This window comes from Podarcis filfolensis (assembly GCF_964270895.1).
Source record: "Podarcis filfolensis genome assembly, chromosome: 6".
Taxonomy (NCBI): Eukaryota; Metazoa; Chordata; class Lepidosauria; order Squamata; family Lacertidae; genus Podarcis; species Podarcis filfolensis.
This window is the reverse complement of record NC_139609.1, coordinates 48,501,450-48,517,673: the sequence shown is the minus strand read 5'-3', so window position 1 is coordinate 48,517,673 and position 16,224 is coordinate 48,501,450. Positions and strand designations below refer to the sequence as shown.

Sequence of the window (16,224 nt, the reverse complement as noted above, 5' to 3'; positions counted from 1 at the left end):
AAACATGTGACTTTATAGGTACGTAAGAACATCTCACTCTGAAGAGTATCTAGAATGCTTAGTTTGGATGTGGGAAATACAGGTCCTACTCCTCCATTAGGCTATTAATCACACACCTTGGGTAAACCATCAACTCTCAGGGCCACTTGTTAGGGGTAGCAAAACTTGTTGGGTAAGTTTGGCTAATGTCTGATCTCTGGCAAGAGTACCTGCATGAGAGGAGCAATTGAAGAACATCTGTTTCCCAGTACCCCACTTTGTAGCTATCACATTTCAAGAGAACAGGGCCAGGAGCCAGATGACATCAATGTTTAATACCATAAGTAGTACCTGGTATTCCAGATTTACTATTGCAGAGGCAGTAATCTACCTATAAATCCAATTTTACTACTGTGAATTGCTCTGAGAACTATTAGGGCAGAAAAGCAGTATACAAACAACAATTTACTATTTGAAAGCTATACCTGGAAAATGTTACTTATGCACTTGGAAGAAAGGTACTGTATAAGCTGACTTTTTCAGCACATTTTTTATGCTGAAAAAGCCCCCCTCGGCTTATACTCGAGTGAGGGTCCTTTCAGGCTGCTCCTTCCTCCTCCTCTGCCTTTGCTGCTGTAGGCGGCGGAGGAGGAATGAGCAGCCCGAAAGCAGCCCTTTTGGGCTGCTTGTTCTTCCTCCTCCGCCGCCGCCACCAGGTCTGTGGTGTGGCGAACAGGCTTATACTCGAGTCAATAAGTTTTCCTAGTTTTTTGTGGTAAAATTAGGTGCCTCAGCTTATATTCAGGTTGGCTTAGACTCGAGTAAATACGGTACTTTAAACTAACTGCAAGCCACAATCTGGGGAATCATATTAAAATGAACCAAACTATTCTACAGAAATCCAGATTCCGCATAGCTGCCCCATATTAAATAGTCTCTTGAGAGACACATATATTCTTTATATTTAATTGTGGTGGCAACCTAAAAAGATGCATACATTCAATTTTTTTCTGTGTTTTCATCACAGAAGTTGGCCCTACAAGAACCCCAAAACTTTAAACTTTCTCAGACTCAGAAGGCATTTTTGAAACTTCGCACAACAGTTTTAAAACAAAAGATAATGCTGCTGATGTGCACTGTTTTTCTGCTTGCATGCCAAATCCCAAAAGTGAGAAGCAATAAGAATAATTATGGCATATGCATCCCTCTGGATCATGACCATACTATAGAACACTCATATATAACACCAATGCATATAACCCTAGACTTAAATACAGGAATTACCAAGCTATATCAGTCACAGGATCAGAATATAAGAAAAGCTTTTCAGGACCAGAACAGAGATCCATCCAGTGCCACATCCTGTTCCACAAAGCAAGCAACCAATCACCTCTGTGGAAGCCCATAAGCAGGACTTGAGCACAATTCTCAAGCAATTCTCCCATTCTTGTTTCCCAGCACCTGCTCTGTTCCTCTGATCCTGGGATCATGACTAGTAGCCACTTTTTACTATCCACGAATATGTCTAATTCTGCTTTAAAACTGACTACATTAGAGGCCATCCCCAGATCCTGTGGTAGTAAATGCCATAGTTTAACTATATGTTGTGTGATCCCCGCCCTCAAAAACCCCTTGAAGAGTAGGGTGACAGTTTGGGTTTATTTGGCCTGCATATATGAAGCAAAATCCTCCAATTTTGCTTCTTCTTTGTAGCTCATTCCTACACCTGCTGCAAACAAGAAATACAATGCCATCTCTCTTTTCTTTCTGATATTATGTGTAATTTGTTCACACTACAAGTCATCTTATCATAGGCATTCTGCAATGTTTGGTGCTCACCTTCAAAACCAACTTGTTCCAGCAGATTGAGTGGGTACCATATTAAGGGTTTGTTGCCAATAGGTAAGAGAGCTTTAGGGATGCTTGAGGTCAGATCCATCATGCGGGATCCACCCCCAACCGCCATCACCACTGCTTGAAACTCCATGGCAAAGATCTGGAAAGACAAATTAGAGAGCAATCTAGAAACAGAACCAGCAAATAGGCTGTGTCCTAGGGAAGAAAATGCAGAGCTAGTGTCACCCTGAGGGAACTGCCCCTGAACTTATCTACAGGCTTCTGCACTGCCTTGGAGCACAACCATCACCCTAATCTCTTATTTACGGACAATTAACACGCCCCCAACCAGGCTAAGTTGCTCCCAAAGGATGCCGACCTCAGAGCTGAACTCAAAATTTGAAACACAATGATCCAGTCTATAAAACCAGAGGGGCCAGAGCTGAATCTTCTGGGACAGGGCAGGTTGTGGTAACTCGGGGGAAACACACTCTTCATATGCTCAGAGACTTTACCTTTATTGCTTCATGCTGAATTTTACTTTTACTTTGTGTTTACAGTACTTGCCTTACTGGGTTGGCCTGGCGAGGGCTAGAAATTCAGGCAAGCAAGCCAAAGGCGTCCCACAACTGAGCTCTGGTATCAAAGCCTGTTTGCAGCGCCCACGGACTTCAGCCCCCGGCCTCAAAAGCAAGCGAGGCGGGGTTTGATGATGTCCCCTGGCAACTTCGGCCTCTTTTATTATGCTGGATAGCTGAAGATGGCCGAGGTCCCCCTTGCCCAGTGACAGCGGAGAAACCCCCGGTGGGCTCGCCGGGGCTTCGCAGCCCAGCACACCCCTCACCTTGTCACCTGGAAACCAAAGGCTGCCGGTTAGTCCCCTGCCAGAGTGACAAGGAACCAATCGCAGTGACTTCCCCTTCCTTCAGGGTCGCTTCCGCGCATGCGCCGCCGCAACGTGCATAGGCTCGCGCCAGCGTGTTTACCCGCGGAGCGAATCGATGAGCATCCCCTCAGGAAGAGCGCCGAACAACCAATCCTCCTCCTTGCGGGCGGGGAAAATAGGCCGGGCGCGAAGAGTACCGAGCTATCGATTCCCGCAGGGGCAGCAACGCCGAGCTATCGATCTGCAGGTTTCTTTCTGAAGCTCATTCGGATAGGAGGAGCCCATTCCCAGCTGCTCGAAGGAGGGGAGGCGGGTGGGGTGGCTTGCTGCCTCTTGCTTCCCAAAGTATAACTCCCAAAGAATAAAATATCTACTGTTTCTCGTTGGTAAACCTTCGCCCCTGCCCTGTTGTTAAACTGTAACTTCCACCAGCCGCAGAGCAACAGAGCCTGCGATGGTCAGGGATAATGGGAGTTGTAGTCCAGGAACATCTGGGCTGAGTAAAGCCGGATTCGAATGGGGCAAGTCAATCCGCACAACCTGGCGCGGATTTATCTCTCTCTGTGTGTACTTGCCGTTGACTACTTTTGCCTGATGGGAAGCAGTGAAACTTGAAATCTCACGTTGTTTCAGCTTAGAATATCTGCCAATACAGATAGTGAGTCTGACTAGGTTTTGTCAAAATTGGCTCTGGAAGACATGCATGTTTCTGAAATGTGAGCTTTATTCCGGCTAGTGGTAACCGAGGTTTAGTGCCACGGGTTTAGTGACAGATACAAATCCAGGGTTGTGGAAGTTTCTAACCTTTATGCCCAGAAACACTGAAATATCAGAGAGGCTTTAAAAACAAATCTGTTGGCTGCTCGCTATTATCATCTCCAGAAAATGAGGTGAAAAATAAGATTCATCTTCAGCTACCGTTTCAGTGTTTTGTTTTGTTTTGTTTTGTTGTTGTATTTTGCATCAGTGCATGTACAGAAGGCTTCAAGATGCTGGAGAAGATAGCAAAATTAGAAAAAAGGAAGCATATATACATTGACTCTAAAACAAAGAGTAACAGCACAATATAAAAACAATTTTAAAAACTGGCACAGGAAACTGCAGTGCCAAAGATCTAAAAACTACTAAAAAGACTTTCCTAATAGCCTGTGGGAATGAAAAGGGGTCTACCTGGCACTGAAAGCCCACAACATGAATCAGTGCCACGTGAGCCTCTCTGGGAATGGCACTCCAGAAACATGATTTGGTTGCAGAAACCTTACACAGAAGTTAGATTATATCCTGTCTTTATTGAACATTTACTTTGCTTGAAGGGTGGCTATATAACATTGAGCATTCTTCCTGATTTGCCGCTCTGGTGTCTTCCTGTTTCTTTTCAATGCATTTCCCTATCACTTTCCAAATCACAAAAAGTCTAACCTTTTTTAAGAGTGGATTTGCTGCACTAGGGTGACTGAACCTTTTAATTAACTTTAATTGCAGAAACCTTTGGTATGCGCTTAACTCTTTCCCATGAAATACAGTCTGGAAGTGACCAGAATGACATTGCTTCCTGGTCTGCAGAAAACCAGACTCAGTACAGCCGCTTGACTACAGCATTCCCAAGATAACTAGAAGCTTATTGTGGGGAGGGAGGTCGAACAGTTGAAGCAAGACCAAGAACATAACATTTAGGGGCTGAATCTCTGCTGAAGCTTAACTTTGCTTAACATTGTGAGAGACCACACAAGGCAAAAGAGCAGAGTAATTTAGAACCTACTGAGTTTCCACATGTAATCTTGCCAAGTGGACTGTATGTTTAGGTAGCAAGCAATATGTCACTTGGGTATGTGTGGGTTGGATATAATGAGTAAAATGGAAAGGAGTTATTCTAATGAGGAACAAAAAGACACCCCCCCCATAAAAAACCCTGGTACCTAGGCATTATAGGTTGCATGCATTGGCTCCTATAATAATAATAATAATAATAATAATAATAATAATAATAATAATTTATTATTTATACCCCGCCCATCTGGCTGGGCCTCCCCAGCCACTCTGGGCGGCTTCCATAAAAACCAAAAATACAATAAAATATCACACGTTAAAAACTTCCCTGAACAGGGCTGCCTTAAGATGTCTTCTGAATGTCAGGTAGTTGTTTATCGCTTTGACATCTGCTGGAAGGGCGTTCCACAGGGCGGGCGCCACTACCGAGAAGGCCCTCTGCCTGGTTCCCTGTAGCTTTGCTTCTCGCAATGAGGGAACCGCCAGAAGGCCCTCGGCGCTGGACCTCAGCGTCCGGGCAGAATGATGGGGGTGGAGACGCTCCTTCAGGTATACTGGACCGAGGCCGTTTAGGGCTTTAAAGGTCAGCACCAACACTTTGAATTGTGCTCAGAAACGTACTGGGAGCCAATGTAGGTCTTTCAAGACCGGTGTTATATGGTCTCGGCGGCCGCCCCCAGTCACCAGTCTAGCTGCCGCATTCTGGATTAGTTGTAGTTTCCGAGTCACCTTCAAAGGTAGCCCCACATAGAGTGCATTGCAGTAGTCCAAGCGGGAGATAACCAGAGCATGCACCACTCTGGCGAGACAGTCCGCAGGCAGATAGGGTCTCAGCCTACGTACCAGATGGAGCTGGTAAACAGCTGCTCTGGACACAGATTTGACCTGTGCCTCCATGGACAGCTGTGAGTCCAAAATGACTCCCAGGCTGCGCACCTGGTCCTTCAGGGGCACAAAGCTCCTAAAGGATTAGGAGTTTGCCTCATTTCCTTCAGGGGCTAATGAAACCTAGCCTATGAAAGTTCAAAACCAGTTACTATCTTGGTGCTGCCCTTTAGCTTTAAGCAGATTACTCCAATAGCGCAAACATATATTCTTGCCTGATGGAACAATCTGCCCTCTCCTCCCCCTGAATACTGTTCTTGGGGTTCTCCTGAGCTAATTTGGAAGGGAATGGGGATGCAGGGGGGAGACGGGAGGGGGAAAGCACCATTGCGCTAGTGGAAGTCCTTGTGTGCTTCTGCTTATGGGGCTTAGTCGATGAATCCTGTCCATACTTTCGTGTTCTTACCTAGAGAGACTATAGATGGATTGTTTAAAGGCTAAAATTAGGCAACAGAAGTAATTTTGAAGGATAGCCTTATATTCTGCAGTATATTTGCATGTAAATTTTAATATAGCCAATGGAAGTACTGTAAATGGGGTTATTTTGTATTTATAACAGCAGTTTGGGCCTCACTGCTGAATGGTTTCGAGCTGTGGTCCCCGAGTGCCTTCTATATGGGAATGCAGAATGCTTATATATGCTCTGCAATAATCACTTAATGTTTCCAAAAGTCATAACATAAAAAAGAGTCAAGCTATGATGTATGAACCAATCAAAAATGTTATGCTTCTGCTGATCCTATAGAACTGAATGTTTAAACAAAGAAATTAAAATATATGCAAACATATTTTTCCATATTGTAAGATGTACATTCATGACAGAACTGACAACTTAAAAAAAATCACCTTGTGTTTATCTGGGCCAAAATCAGGACTAAAGAACATTTAGGCAGGGCTTGTGCAAACGTGATGAATTAATGGCAGTTAGGCAAGGCAGTCCATCTCCAGTATTTCTCCTGAGCGAGCTCTCACTGTTTTTGTTTAATACTTCATTTCTTCAAGGTTCCCCACATCTGGAAGCTCTCTGAACAATGTAAGTCTCCTGAGCATGTCTGTGCTAGAGTACAGCCAAAAATGGAATCCCCGTCCCACATGAGAGTCTGATGTTTCAAAATTCATTTTCATCTCCATATGGAATGGTGGAAAATTTGAAATAGTAAACTTTCTTTAATTCAAAGACGTTTGGGCTTGGTACATAACACGCATTTGGAAATTCAGAATCATAGGGTACAATCCTACACAATAGCAGAGGTAAGGAAATGGATATGTCCAGTGGGTCAGGTCCAGATCTGGCTCACCCTCTAGGCCACCTTTTGACAGGTGGGTGGTAAAACATTTGCTCTAATCTAATCTAATGCATAACTGCACTGATTGTCTCCCATGATCCTACACCCTTTGCCATGTGTGAATACTGTGTCTTTTCTGAACTGTATTGCTCCAACACTTTCCCCTCCCAATAGCAGGGAGTGCTGTCTCCCCCAAATATGAGGCACTCCATTCCAGCCAATGGCATTGTTGACCAGTACAACTTTCGGGTTAGGGAGTCTTCCTAAAAAAAACAACTTTTGGGGTGTCCTGGTTTTACTTTTTGAAATATGGCAACCCTACTGACCAGTCATGAATACTTTTGCCTTGCAGGATCATAGGGAACAGAACAAGCGATGGCTGGACACAGTGTTTCACTACAATCACCGAAAGAGAGGGAATAATAATAATAATAATTTATTTGTATCCCACCCTCCCCAGCCAAAGCCGGGCTCAGAGCAGCTAACAACAGGTAAAAATAGCACAGTGTACATAAAATCGCACAGTCAATTAATTAAAATACATTCTAGAATCAATTCAGAATCAAATTAATGGCAACCATCGGGTTAGAGTTCTATGAAGATTACAGAAGGAGAGAGGGGGTCAGACTGTGCCTTGGCCAAAGGCCTGGCGGAACAGCTCTGTCTTGCAGGCCCTGCGGAAAGATGTCAAGTCCCGCAGGGCCCTAGTCTCTTGTGACAGAGTGTTCCATCAGATTGGGGCCACGGCTGAAAAAGCCCTGGCTCTGGTCGAGGCCAGTCTAACCTCCCTGTGGCCCAGGATCTCCAAGATGTTTTTATTTGAAGACTGTAAGGTCCTCCATGGGACATACCAAGAGAGACGGTCCCATAGGTACGAGGGTCCTAGGCTGTATAGGGCTTTAAAGGTTAAAACCAGCACCTTAAACCTGATCCTGTACTCCACCGGGAGCCAGTGCAGCTGGTATACCACTGGGTGAATGTGATCCCACGGCGAGGACCCCATACTCAAAGTGTACTCAAAGCAGACTCACGCCTACTGTGCATGCAAATTCAGGGGCTATATGCTCCAGCTGCTTCCTGTTTCCCATTACTTTCTAGATAGGTTACTTTTCTGAACAGGTACAGGATCTATCCTGTGACTGTTCCGTGCAGGTGAGGAGGCAGGCCCACCTCTTGACCCACAGCAATGCCCAGGATGCTCCCAGCTGTTCCTATTTGGAATTGTTAAACTATCTGCTCCAGGCAGGTTCCTGTACCTCTGCAAGCTCCCTGACAGTTATGCAACAGACAAAGGTATCCTTAGCATACAGGTGTTGCTGTAAGGAATACTGCACCATCCTTCTGTCAGCCAAGCCACTGTTCAAGGCACAGAAGTCCTGCAGTCCTGACTGACTGTCACTCCCACATATGAGCCTTTCTTTTTCAGGGATCTTCTCCATCCCAGATTTGACACTGCCATGTGTTTTTTGTGTGTTTCCTAAAGGTAAAGGTAAAGGTACCCCTGACCGTTAGGTCCAGTTGCGGACGACTCTGGGGTTGCGGCGCTCATCTCGCTCTATAGGCCGAGGGAGCTGGCATTTGTCTGCAGACAGCTTCCGGGTCATGTGGCCAGCATGACTAAGCCACTTCTAGCGAACCAGAGCAGTGCACGGAAACACCGTGTGTTTCCTAGGAAGTGGTAAATAGTGATTCCTCTCCCATACCCTAGTGCAGTGGTGTAGCGTGGGTTGTCAGCACCCGGGGCAAGGCAAGTAATTTGCGCCCCCTCACCCGTGGATTTGCGCCCCCTAACCCCAACCCCCAGATGTTGCGCCCGGTGTGGCCGGCCCCCCCCTGCACCCCCCACGCTACGCCACTGCCCTAGTGTGATCTGGCTTCATCCAGCTTAGCGATATGGCTCTCGATGGGAGGACAAGAAGCTTGATGGGCTATGGGGCAGTGGTCTCTCCTCTTTCACTCACTCTTAGGTTCTTTGGACTTCAGCAGCAGGGCCCTGAGTGCCCAGGTGAAACAGGAGTTGCTGCCAGGATGCATGAGGCAGCCCCTACCACATTAGGACCAGGGATCCCCATCAGCCATGAAGCTCACTGGGAAACGAAGCTACCTTATGATGGCATTGTGAGGTTAAAATGGGGTAAGTGGGGAGAACTCTGTATGGGACCCTGAGGGTGGGATTAAAACAAATGTAATGTGGGTTGTAGAGAAAATAGCCTGAGACACCACCAGCAGACACCACTCCATTAAATTTTTTATAAACTTTCTGAGCAGATGAAAATCCCCGGTAACAATCAACCAGAAGTAATTCTGGGAATGATGTGAATTTGAGGCACTCTGCCCTATACGAATATTATCCCTGGGCTCCTTCCCTAAACCATTGTCCCTACTACTATTTGATTATTTTCAAACTCCAGAGACTTATCCGAAGTGGCAGGGGCAGAGTATGCAGTAATCAATCTTCTTTGGAATCTGCTGTGAGCATAATGTTGAAAACCAGAAGCATTTATTGCTGGGTGCAGAAGTGACTATATGGACAGTCTACAAGGGAAATAAACCCCTAATTTTCTTACTCTTGGGTCTTGTACTAGGCCAGCCTTTCCCAACATGGTACCCTCCAGATGTTTTTGCAGTGCTGGTTTAGGCTGATGGGAGTTGTAGTTCAAAACACCTGGAGGACACCAGGCTAGAGAAGGTTGTGCTAGGTGCATGCAGTAAAATTTGCCTTTTGCCAAAGTTAAACAGCCATTGAAAGAGCTACATCCAGGATAGCTGGATTAGATAAACAAGTAGAATAATAAGTACCAGATATGAAGCAATGTGCATTGAGTGAGACTGCACCTAGCACAATGTCACCCTCTTGAGTATCTTGCCCCCAAAGGGGACATTCGCCACTGAGTGATAGCTGCTTAGTATTTTAAAGTCCAGGGGGGACCTCTTAAGAAGGGGATGACCACCACCTCCTTCAAGGAGAATGGTACTTCCCCCACCTCTAATAAAGCACTGATCACTCCCTGAACCCGCCCAGTCAACCCTCATTACTAGCTTTAAGAAGCCGAGATGGGCAAGGGGTGACAGTTTGTCAGTCACTTTTTCAAGCAGTTTTTCTACATCCTCACATCACAACTGATCCAGTACAGATGAAACAGACAGTTCACTGAATGCCTCAATTGGACTTGTTCTAACTATTTTTAAAATGAAACTGCACTATACAAATATTTCAATACATAAATAAAGTAAAAATATCCATCTTTAATAAGAAGTTAGAGTAGCACTCAAGGCAGCTACAACTGTCCCTTAAAGAAAAGTCAGACTTTCTGTGGTAAGAAGAAAGACAGAAGCAGCACAGGGAAAACACAGGAGGGTTACAATATTGGGCAAGGTTGTTGTGTGACCCCACTGTGAAATATAAGCACCCAAGGCAGGGCGATTCCACACTAAACACCTGTTGTGGAAGCAGACTAACTCCCAGCTACTCACTCCCTCAGCCAGAAAACTTTCTAGGATTGAAACATTTGCCAAGATCTCCCTTTCATACGTTTTTGTTCTGAAGGGCAAAAAACTATCAAACCAACTCCCAAGTGAGGGAACCAGAGCTTGGGCCCTTCCCCTTCCCAAGGCACATGGTTACTGATATTTGGTTCTTGCTTTGCCCGATCAAAACTGGTGCAGCCTACTCAGACAATCCCCATTCCTAAATCAGGCCATCCTCTCTCCCATGGGGTGGTGGCAGGAGTGGCAGTTGAGCTGTATCAGTGAGGGGGGGGACCTGCACCCCTGCATGCTGACTCCATCCACCCCCAAAAGCCCTTTCTTCCTATTAACTCAGGGATCCTGTATACAGGAGAGAGAGAGAGAAGCCCCCTTTTCACTATTCTAATCCCCTTCCTTCTAATTAGGGCCTGCAGCCCCCTCCTCAAGTATGTTTCTCTTTTTATTAGGGAAACAGTTGCCAACTGAGGCAGGAAAACACCCGCCTACCCCTTTATCCCCTGGCTTGTTTGCCTCCAATTCATTCCTGGGGCCCGGTTGGCTGGGGGGAAACATTCCTATTTCCCTCAGTCTAAAGAAAAATGGCTGCTAATTAGTGGCATGAATAGCTTCAACCTCCCCACCCGCCCTTTACTCACCTGCTTGTGAGGAAGAAGCTTAGCATCTGACCAAGAAGAATGCCGGGCAATGGCGGAGAAAGTGCATTAAAAAAAACCTTGAACATAATATTACAAAAGATTGATGCAAATATCACTTCTCCTGCAGCTTCATGCAGCCTGCTGGCATCCAAGGAATAAACTGGAGTGTCACACGACATCATTTTGATAACTTCCAACAAGCACTTTGATATAATCATCTTACTTTATGTATCCTATCTTCTTCTTAATACTGATAGTAAAATTAACAGGAAAATAAGATTAAAGGATAAAAGCTAGGGCACTGTAATCAGCAAGGAGACCAATGCAAAAAGTTATCCTTTTTATAATCTATGTTATTTTTTACTCTTGCATTTTCTCGTGCTCATACCCCACCTTTCTTCCATCATGGAAGCCAAGGCTGTGTCACATGTGGATCTGAGAAGGTCACTCATCCGGCCCTCAGCAGAGCCAGGCCTACTTAGCCTTAGCAGGGTGGTACCCTGATGTGACTTCAGACCGCACCCTGAACTATGTGGACGTTATAGCTACTTCAGAGCTACTTCCACAAGGAAACATCTCTGTGGAAAGTCTCATTCCCAGCACATCATACTGTAGTAGCGTTATAAATATCCTATCTCTGTGTGTATGCCTCCTAGAGGACAAAGCAGTGTCTGCCTCTGAACACATGCACAGACGTGCAGGCATGCAGTTGCACCCACAGACACATCCCTGGGGCCACACAGTGGGTGGTTTTGGCCTGGGAGAGGAGAGCGCACGCACAAGCACACACACACCCCTTGCCCCCAAAATTGCAACTCCACAGTTGCTTACTCACCACTCCCTGTCTGTATGGAGGAATTGGAAGTGTTACCTAAGCCAGACTCACTGGGGTGCCTCACCCACAAACCAGCTGACTTCCTCAGCAGCGCTTCAGTCTGCCAGATGGTTATCATGGGAATGCCTCACGCTGCAGACAGCAGGGTGTGTGGAGGGGGACTTGGAGCAGGAATCCATTCCAAAGATTCATAATAATCATTACCTTTTCTTAAAGCAGCTTCAGCATGACTGGATGAGCCAAGGGGGGTAGGGAACACATCCTGATCAGGGTGATTCATCCAGCTGGTTGGTACCCGCCTCTGCTCCCCCAGGCCCAATTGATGGCTAAGGAGCCATCAATCAATCACTGATCAGCAGCTGAGATGCCTGTCTGTGCCAAGGAACCCAGTGAGGGACTGGATTTCTCATGTGAGCTTGTCTGGAACTACAGGAACAATTGCTTTCTCTCTCACCCCATTACTGGGTGAGACTCCATCCTGGGAGGGAGGGGGCTGAAGAAAACGGAGAGGGAGAAAGAAAAGATGTGCCCACTGTGTCTCATTTCCCAGCCAGACCCAAAATAGAATGCTGTCCCAACATGCAGGAATCAGAATCCTGCTTTCAATAAATCTTGCCAGTCTTGGCAAGATTTGTGGATCCTTTAATGTGTAGACCCCACCCCCCATCTTGCAACTTGCCAAGAAGATTATTGGATTCACATGAAAAACATAATTAACACCAAAAATGGCTTGGGGAGAAAGAGAAAGAAAAGCATGCAGCGGTTGTAAGTACACTTATTTGGAAATAAATTCTATTGAGTTGAATGGGATGTGCTCCTAATGTTGAGGACTTAGGAGGGAGAGAAGGACTGGAACACACACAAACACACACACGCACACACACACACCCCAGCAGCGGATGGGGAAAATAAAGTAACTCCCCAAACTCCATTTTGGTATATGGAGATTTATAATATAAAATAACATTTTGTATAAAAGTTAATAGGAATTGCTACTTATCTATCCTAAAGTCAACAAAATTCAAGGTAGATGTTAAATTCCAAATGAATTCAATAAAAGATGGCTTCGTGCTAAGACTAATGGGCTTTTGGAACTCACTGCCCCAGGACATGAGCAACTGTTTAAACAGTGAAGAGTAACTGGATGGTGGCAGCAGACGGAGACAAAAATGCTTGCAGCCCAAAGAACACTAGAGGGCCTTATCCATGCACATATAAATATAACTTGCTTAAGTATTTTAATGTTAACTATGTTGGAGCTGTATACATGCCACAAAGCTATGGTACCTCGCACAAAATATGAGTAAGTTATTAGTCATATAAATAAATTTAGTGGACCATTATTTTTGTTCCACCTGCCATAATGCGTAACAAAAAACTCCAAGGAAATTTTGAATTAAGCCTCTGTTCGGGGAGGGCCTCTATCCCTGTTGCTAACATGTTTCCATCGGACACATTGGGCTAAATTATTATTATTGTGGAACGCCCTCCCATCAGATGTTAAAGAGATAAACAACTACCTGACATTCAGAAGACATCTGAAGGCAGCCCTGTTCAGGGAAGTTTTTAATGTGTGACATCTTAGTGTATTTTTGGTCTTTGTTGGAAGCTGCCCAGAGTGGGCGGGGAAAAATAAATAAATTTATTATTATTATTTATTATTATTATTACTATTACTTGAATCTAGCAGATAGATATTCACACAACCAAACTAGGAAAGTGGGGGGGGGGACTCTCTTTGTTTGGTAGATTGACTTAGTATACTTCCAGACCAGGGCCTTATATTACAAACAGTTTACATTGCAAACGTTTGTAAAGATCTGACTGTAATGTGTGCAAGTTTGGCACATTAACTTCTTCACATTCCTCTTTTTAAAGTCATGGATACTCATTGCTATTCTCCTGCATGTCATCCACACCAGTTGGTGGAGCTTTTCTGCCCCGCCTCTCAATTCTTAGCCCTCCACTATATTTTCATGCTCTGGGCATGTGCACAGGTATTTATGTACCTGTGTGCGCACACCTTTAAAAAGAATAAATCCCCGGAAGTATACAAGAACAAACATCACCAGCCTTAATTACTATGTTTCATAATGTGCAAAATTGGGGCTTTGTTGTTGTGGTGGTTGATTGGGGGCAATATCCATTTTCATTTCCCCTTTCCATTTCCAATACTGAGATCTTGCATAAGAATATTTACCTGACTTGCATAAGGCTTGCATAAGAGTGATGAAGAGGTCTTGCATAAGACCTCCCTATTAGTTTTTTTTAAAAAAATTATTCAATTAATGTATATGCCGCATACAGTCTCTAGAATAATCCCTCACACATGAGCAGTGTGGAGACAGTTCCTCCAAATCGGATTGTTTCAGTTTGGGATTTGCTCTCAGCATGCATCAATCAGTGGGAATAGACATGCTTGTATTATTTGGGCCACCTGAAACAAATGAGAAGCAAACAGAAATAGGAGTAGAGTGATAAGGGCCACCTACCAAAGTAAATGCACTAACAAGCATCCACAACAGTGGTGACTTTGGATGTACAACAGTGGTTTTTCCATGTTAAAAGTATGAGCTGGCATTTTGATGCTGACAGTATCAGTGGCAGCTGTGAAAAGCATGCATGCACGAGCAGCACTGTCTCCTCAATAAACTCTTACTTGGGAGCATGCCTGAGCTGTGAGGATTTGAGGTGAATGACAGACATCATTGCACACTATCAGATGCTGAGCCAGTCATCTAAGCATGGTGGGGCTGCCCTTGTCAGAGACCGAAGGCCTGGTTGTATGAAACATGGAGTTTCTCCACCCTGCTTGACGGTTCCTGCGGTGTCCTTGTGGCATCAAGGAACATGAACTCTGGAGCATGGATTCTGTGTCAAGGGAATCCAAAATGAATGTTAAATCTAAGACAGGAAGGAGGAGGAAGAGGAGCACAGATGCCTGCTGCAATGAGCTTACATTGAAGCAGCATGGAGAGTGGAGTGGGGCGGGTAGGGCTGGATAACAGAGGAAGGGGATGAAAGGGATAAATGTGAACACGTGCAAAAATACTCTGATTTTGAAGATCAGATCAGTGGGTTCAGCAGGGCTTCTAACTTTTAGCCCCCTTGCAAAAAGTGCTTCTGGCTGTGTTGCCGCTCCCTCCACCAGCCCATGTGGATGGATTGCACAGCCAGCTTTCGCAGTGGGCTAATGGGAAGGACACTTCCTGCATTTGCATTTGTGTGTTGTGGTGGAACCAGGAGCACAGGAAACTGCTCCGGACAGGCCCTGAGGGAAGACTTCCACAAGGCTGTGTCTCCCTTTTCACTGGGGGTGGCATTCCCCTCACCCACCACACTCCACGCCTGATCTTTCCAGGCAGTCCATAGGCTAAGCCAGCTGTTTGATCTCTATGGGGGAGCAAGGAAGGGCTGCTCTGCCTCCATGTGTGGCCCTCGCACTGGGCCAAATTACTTTAAGGTGGGTGAAAAATCAATTGACAATTTGTTTGGAAATAGTACTTAGTTGCTCCCTGCCAACTTGGGAGGCTGCACGGAGTGAGGCCGTCCGAGGGTTGGTCACTGACCAAAGCTTTTACCTAACTATGATTACAGAGCAACAGGAAGGGCAGTGATCAAAACGGCAAAACAAGGTTGTAATTGTGCAATTGCCAGCACTTTAAATAGGGCTGTAATTCAGGAGATGTTTGATAACATTTTGGCAACCGGGTAGATATTTTACAGATGGTGAGCATTTAAAAATCTATTGTAGAGAAAAACAGAGTAAAAACAAAATTCTATCATATAACATATGAGCAGGCTGACTAAACTTTATTGCATAAGCTGCTCTGTGAATATTTATATTGAAAGGTGGCATAGAAATTTTAAAAATAAAATAAAGTTAAGGAAGGATCAGTGTGTGCGTATGTGTCTGGGGTGGTTGCAGCATGGATGCCTGAAGACAAAAATATGATGGGTGTATTGGTTCTGTCTCCAAAAAACAAAGAAGAAAACACTGAAAAGGTTTGTGGCAAATAGAGTGTGCCCAACACATTTTGGAGCCTTGCCTTTTTCAGAGAAAAAAGATTTTGTTCCACTTATTGTGGTAATTTACAATAAGCTACCACAATGAATGGAACAAAATCCTTTTGCCCCTGAAAAAGGAAGAATGTGTTGGGTACACTACATTACCCATAAATCTCATTTTGAGCAAAATTCCTGAGGAGGCTTTGAACTCTTTGGTGGTGGTTGCTTTCAATTCCCTTGGCATTACCCCAGCCTTTTTCCTGATCTGTGTCTTGCCTCTTCACAGGCACGCACTCACACATCTCGGGTTAATTATGTTCACTCAAATGGCAGAATAACTTCCTGCTCTGGACAAGGGGACAAGTGGTAAGAAGCTGGACTTTCTTATGGAGTGATAAGTGGTCAAAGAAGAAGAAGAAACAGAGATCAGTAATAAACAGATAGTTCTTGCAACGTTAGTGAACTACCACATGTACACACCTGCCATGGACTCATGATAGAAAATTGTCAGGACTTGACAACACTTGAACATGCTTACTCAGAAGGAAGTCCCAATGTATTCAGTGGCGTTTGCTGTCTGCTAATCAGAATACTTAGGATTCTTACTTTGCATCATAG

At 44.9% G+C, this 16,224-nt stretch overlaps 1 protein-coding gene across 3 annotated transcripts in view; it reads right to left on the bottom strand.

Moving 5' to 3' along the window:
* Positions 1-10,824, bottom strand: part of EIF2B3 (eukaryotic translation initiation factor 2B subunit gamma) — an 86,272-nt gene extending 75,448 nt beyond the window's left edge. Inside the window, exons 1-2 of one of the 3 annotated variants that reach the window (XM_083619901.1) lie at positions 10,764-10,824; positions 1,819-1,975 (exon numbers count right to left, since the gene is read on the bottom strand). In XM_083619901.1, coding sequence (XP_083476027.1) covers positions 1,819-1,966 — 148 coding nt within the window. In that variant the 5' untranslated portion in view covers positions 1,967-1,975; positions 10,764-10,824. Of the gene's footprint in view, positions 1-1,818; positions 1,976-2,382; positions 3,259-10,763 lie in introns of those variants that run through there. The other 2 variants (XM_083619900.1, XM_083619899.1) reach the window with 2 other exon arrangements.
* Between the last annotated feature and the right edge of the window lie 5,400 nt (positions 10,825-16,224).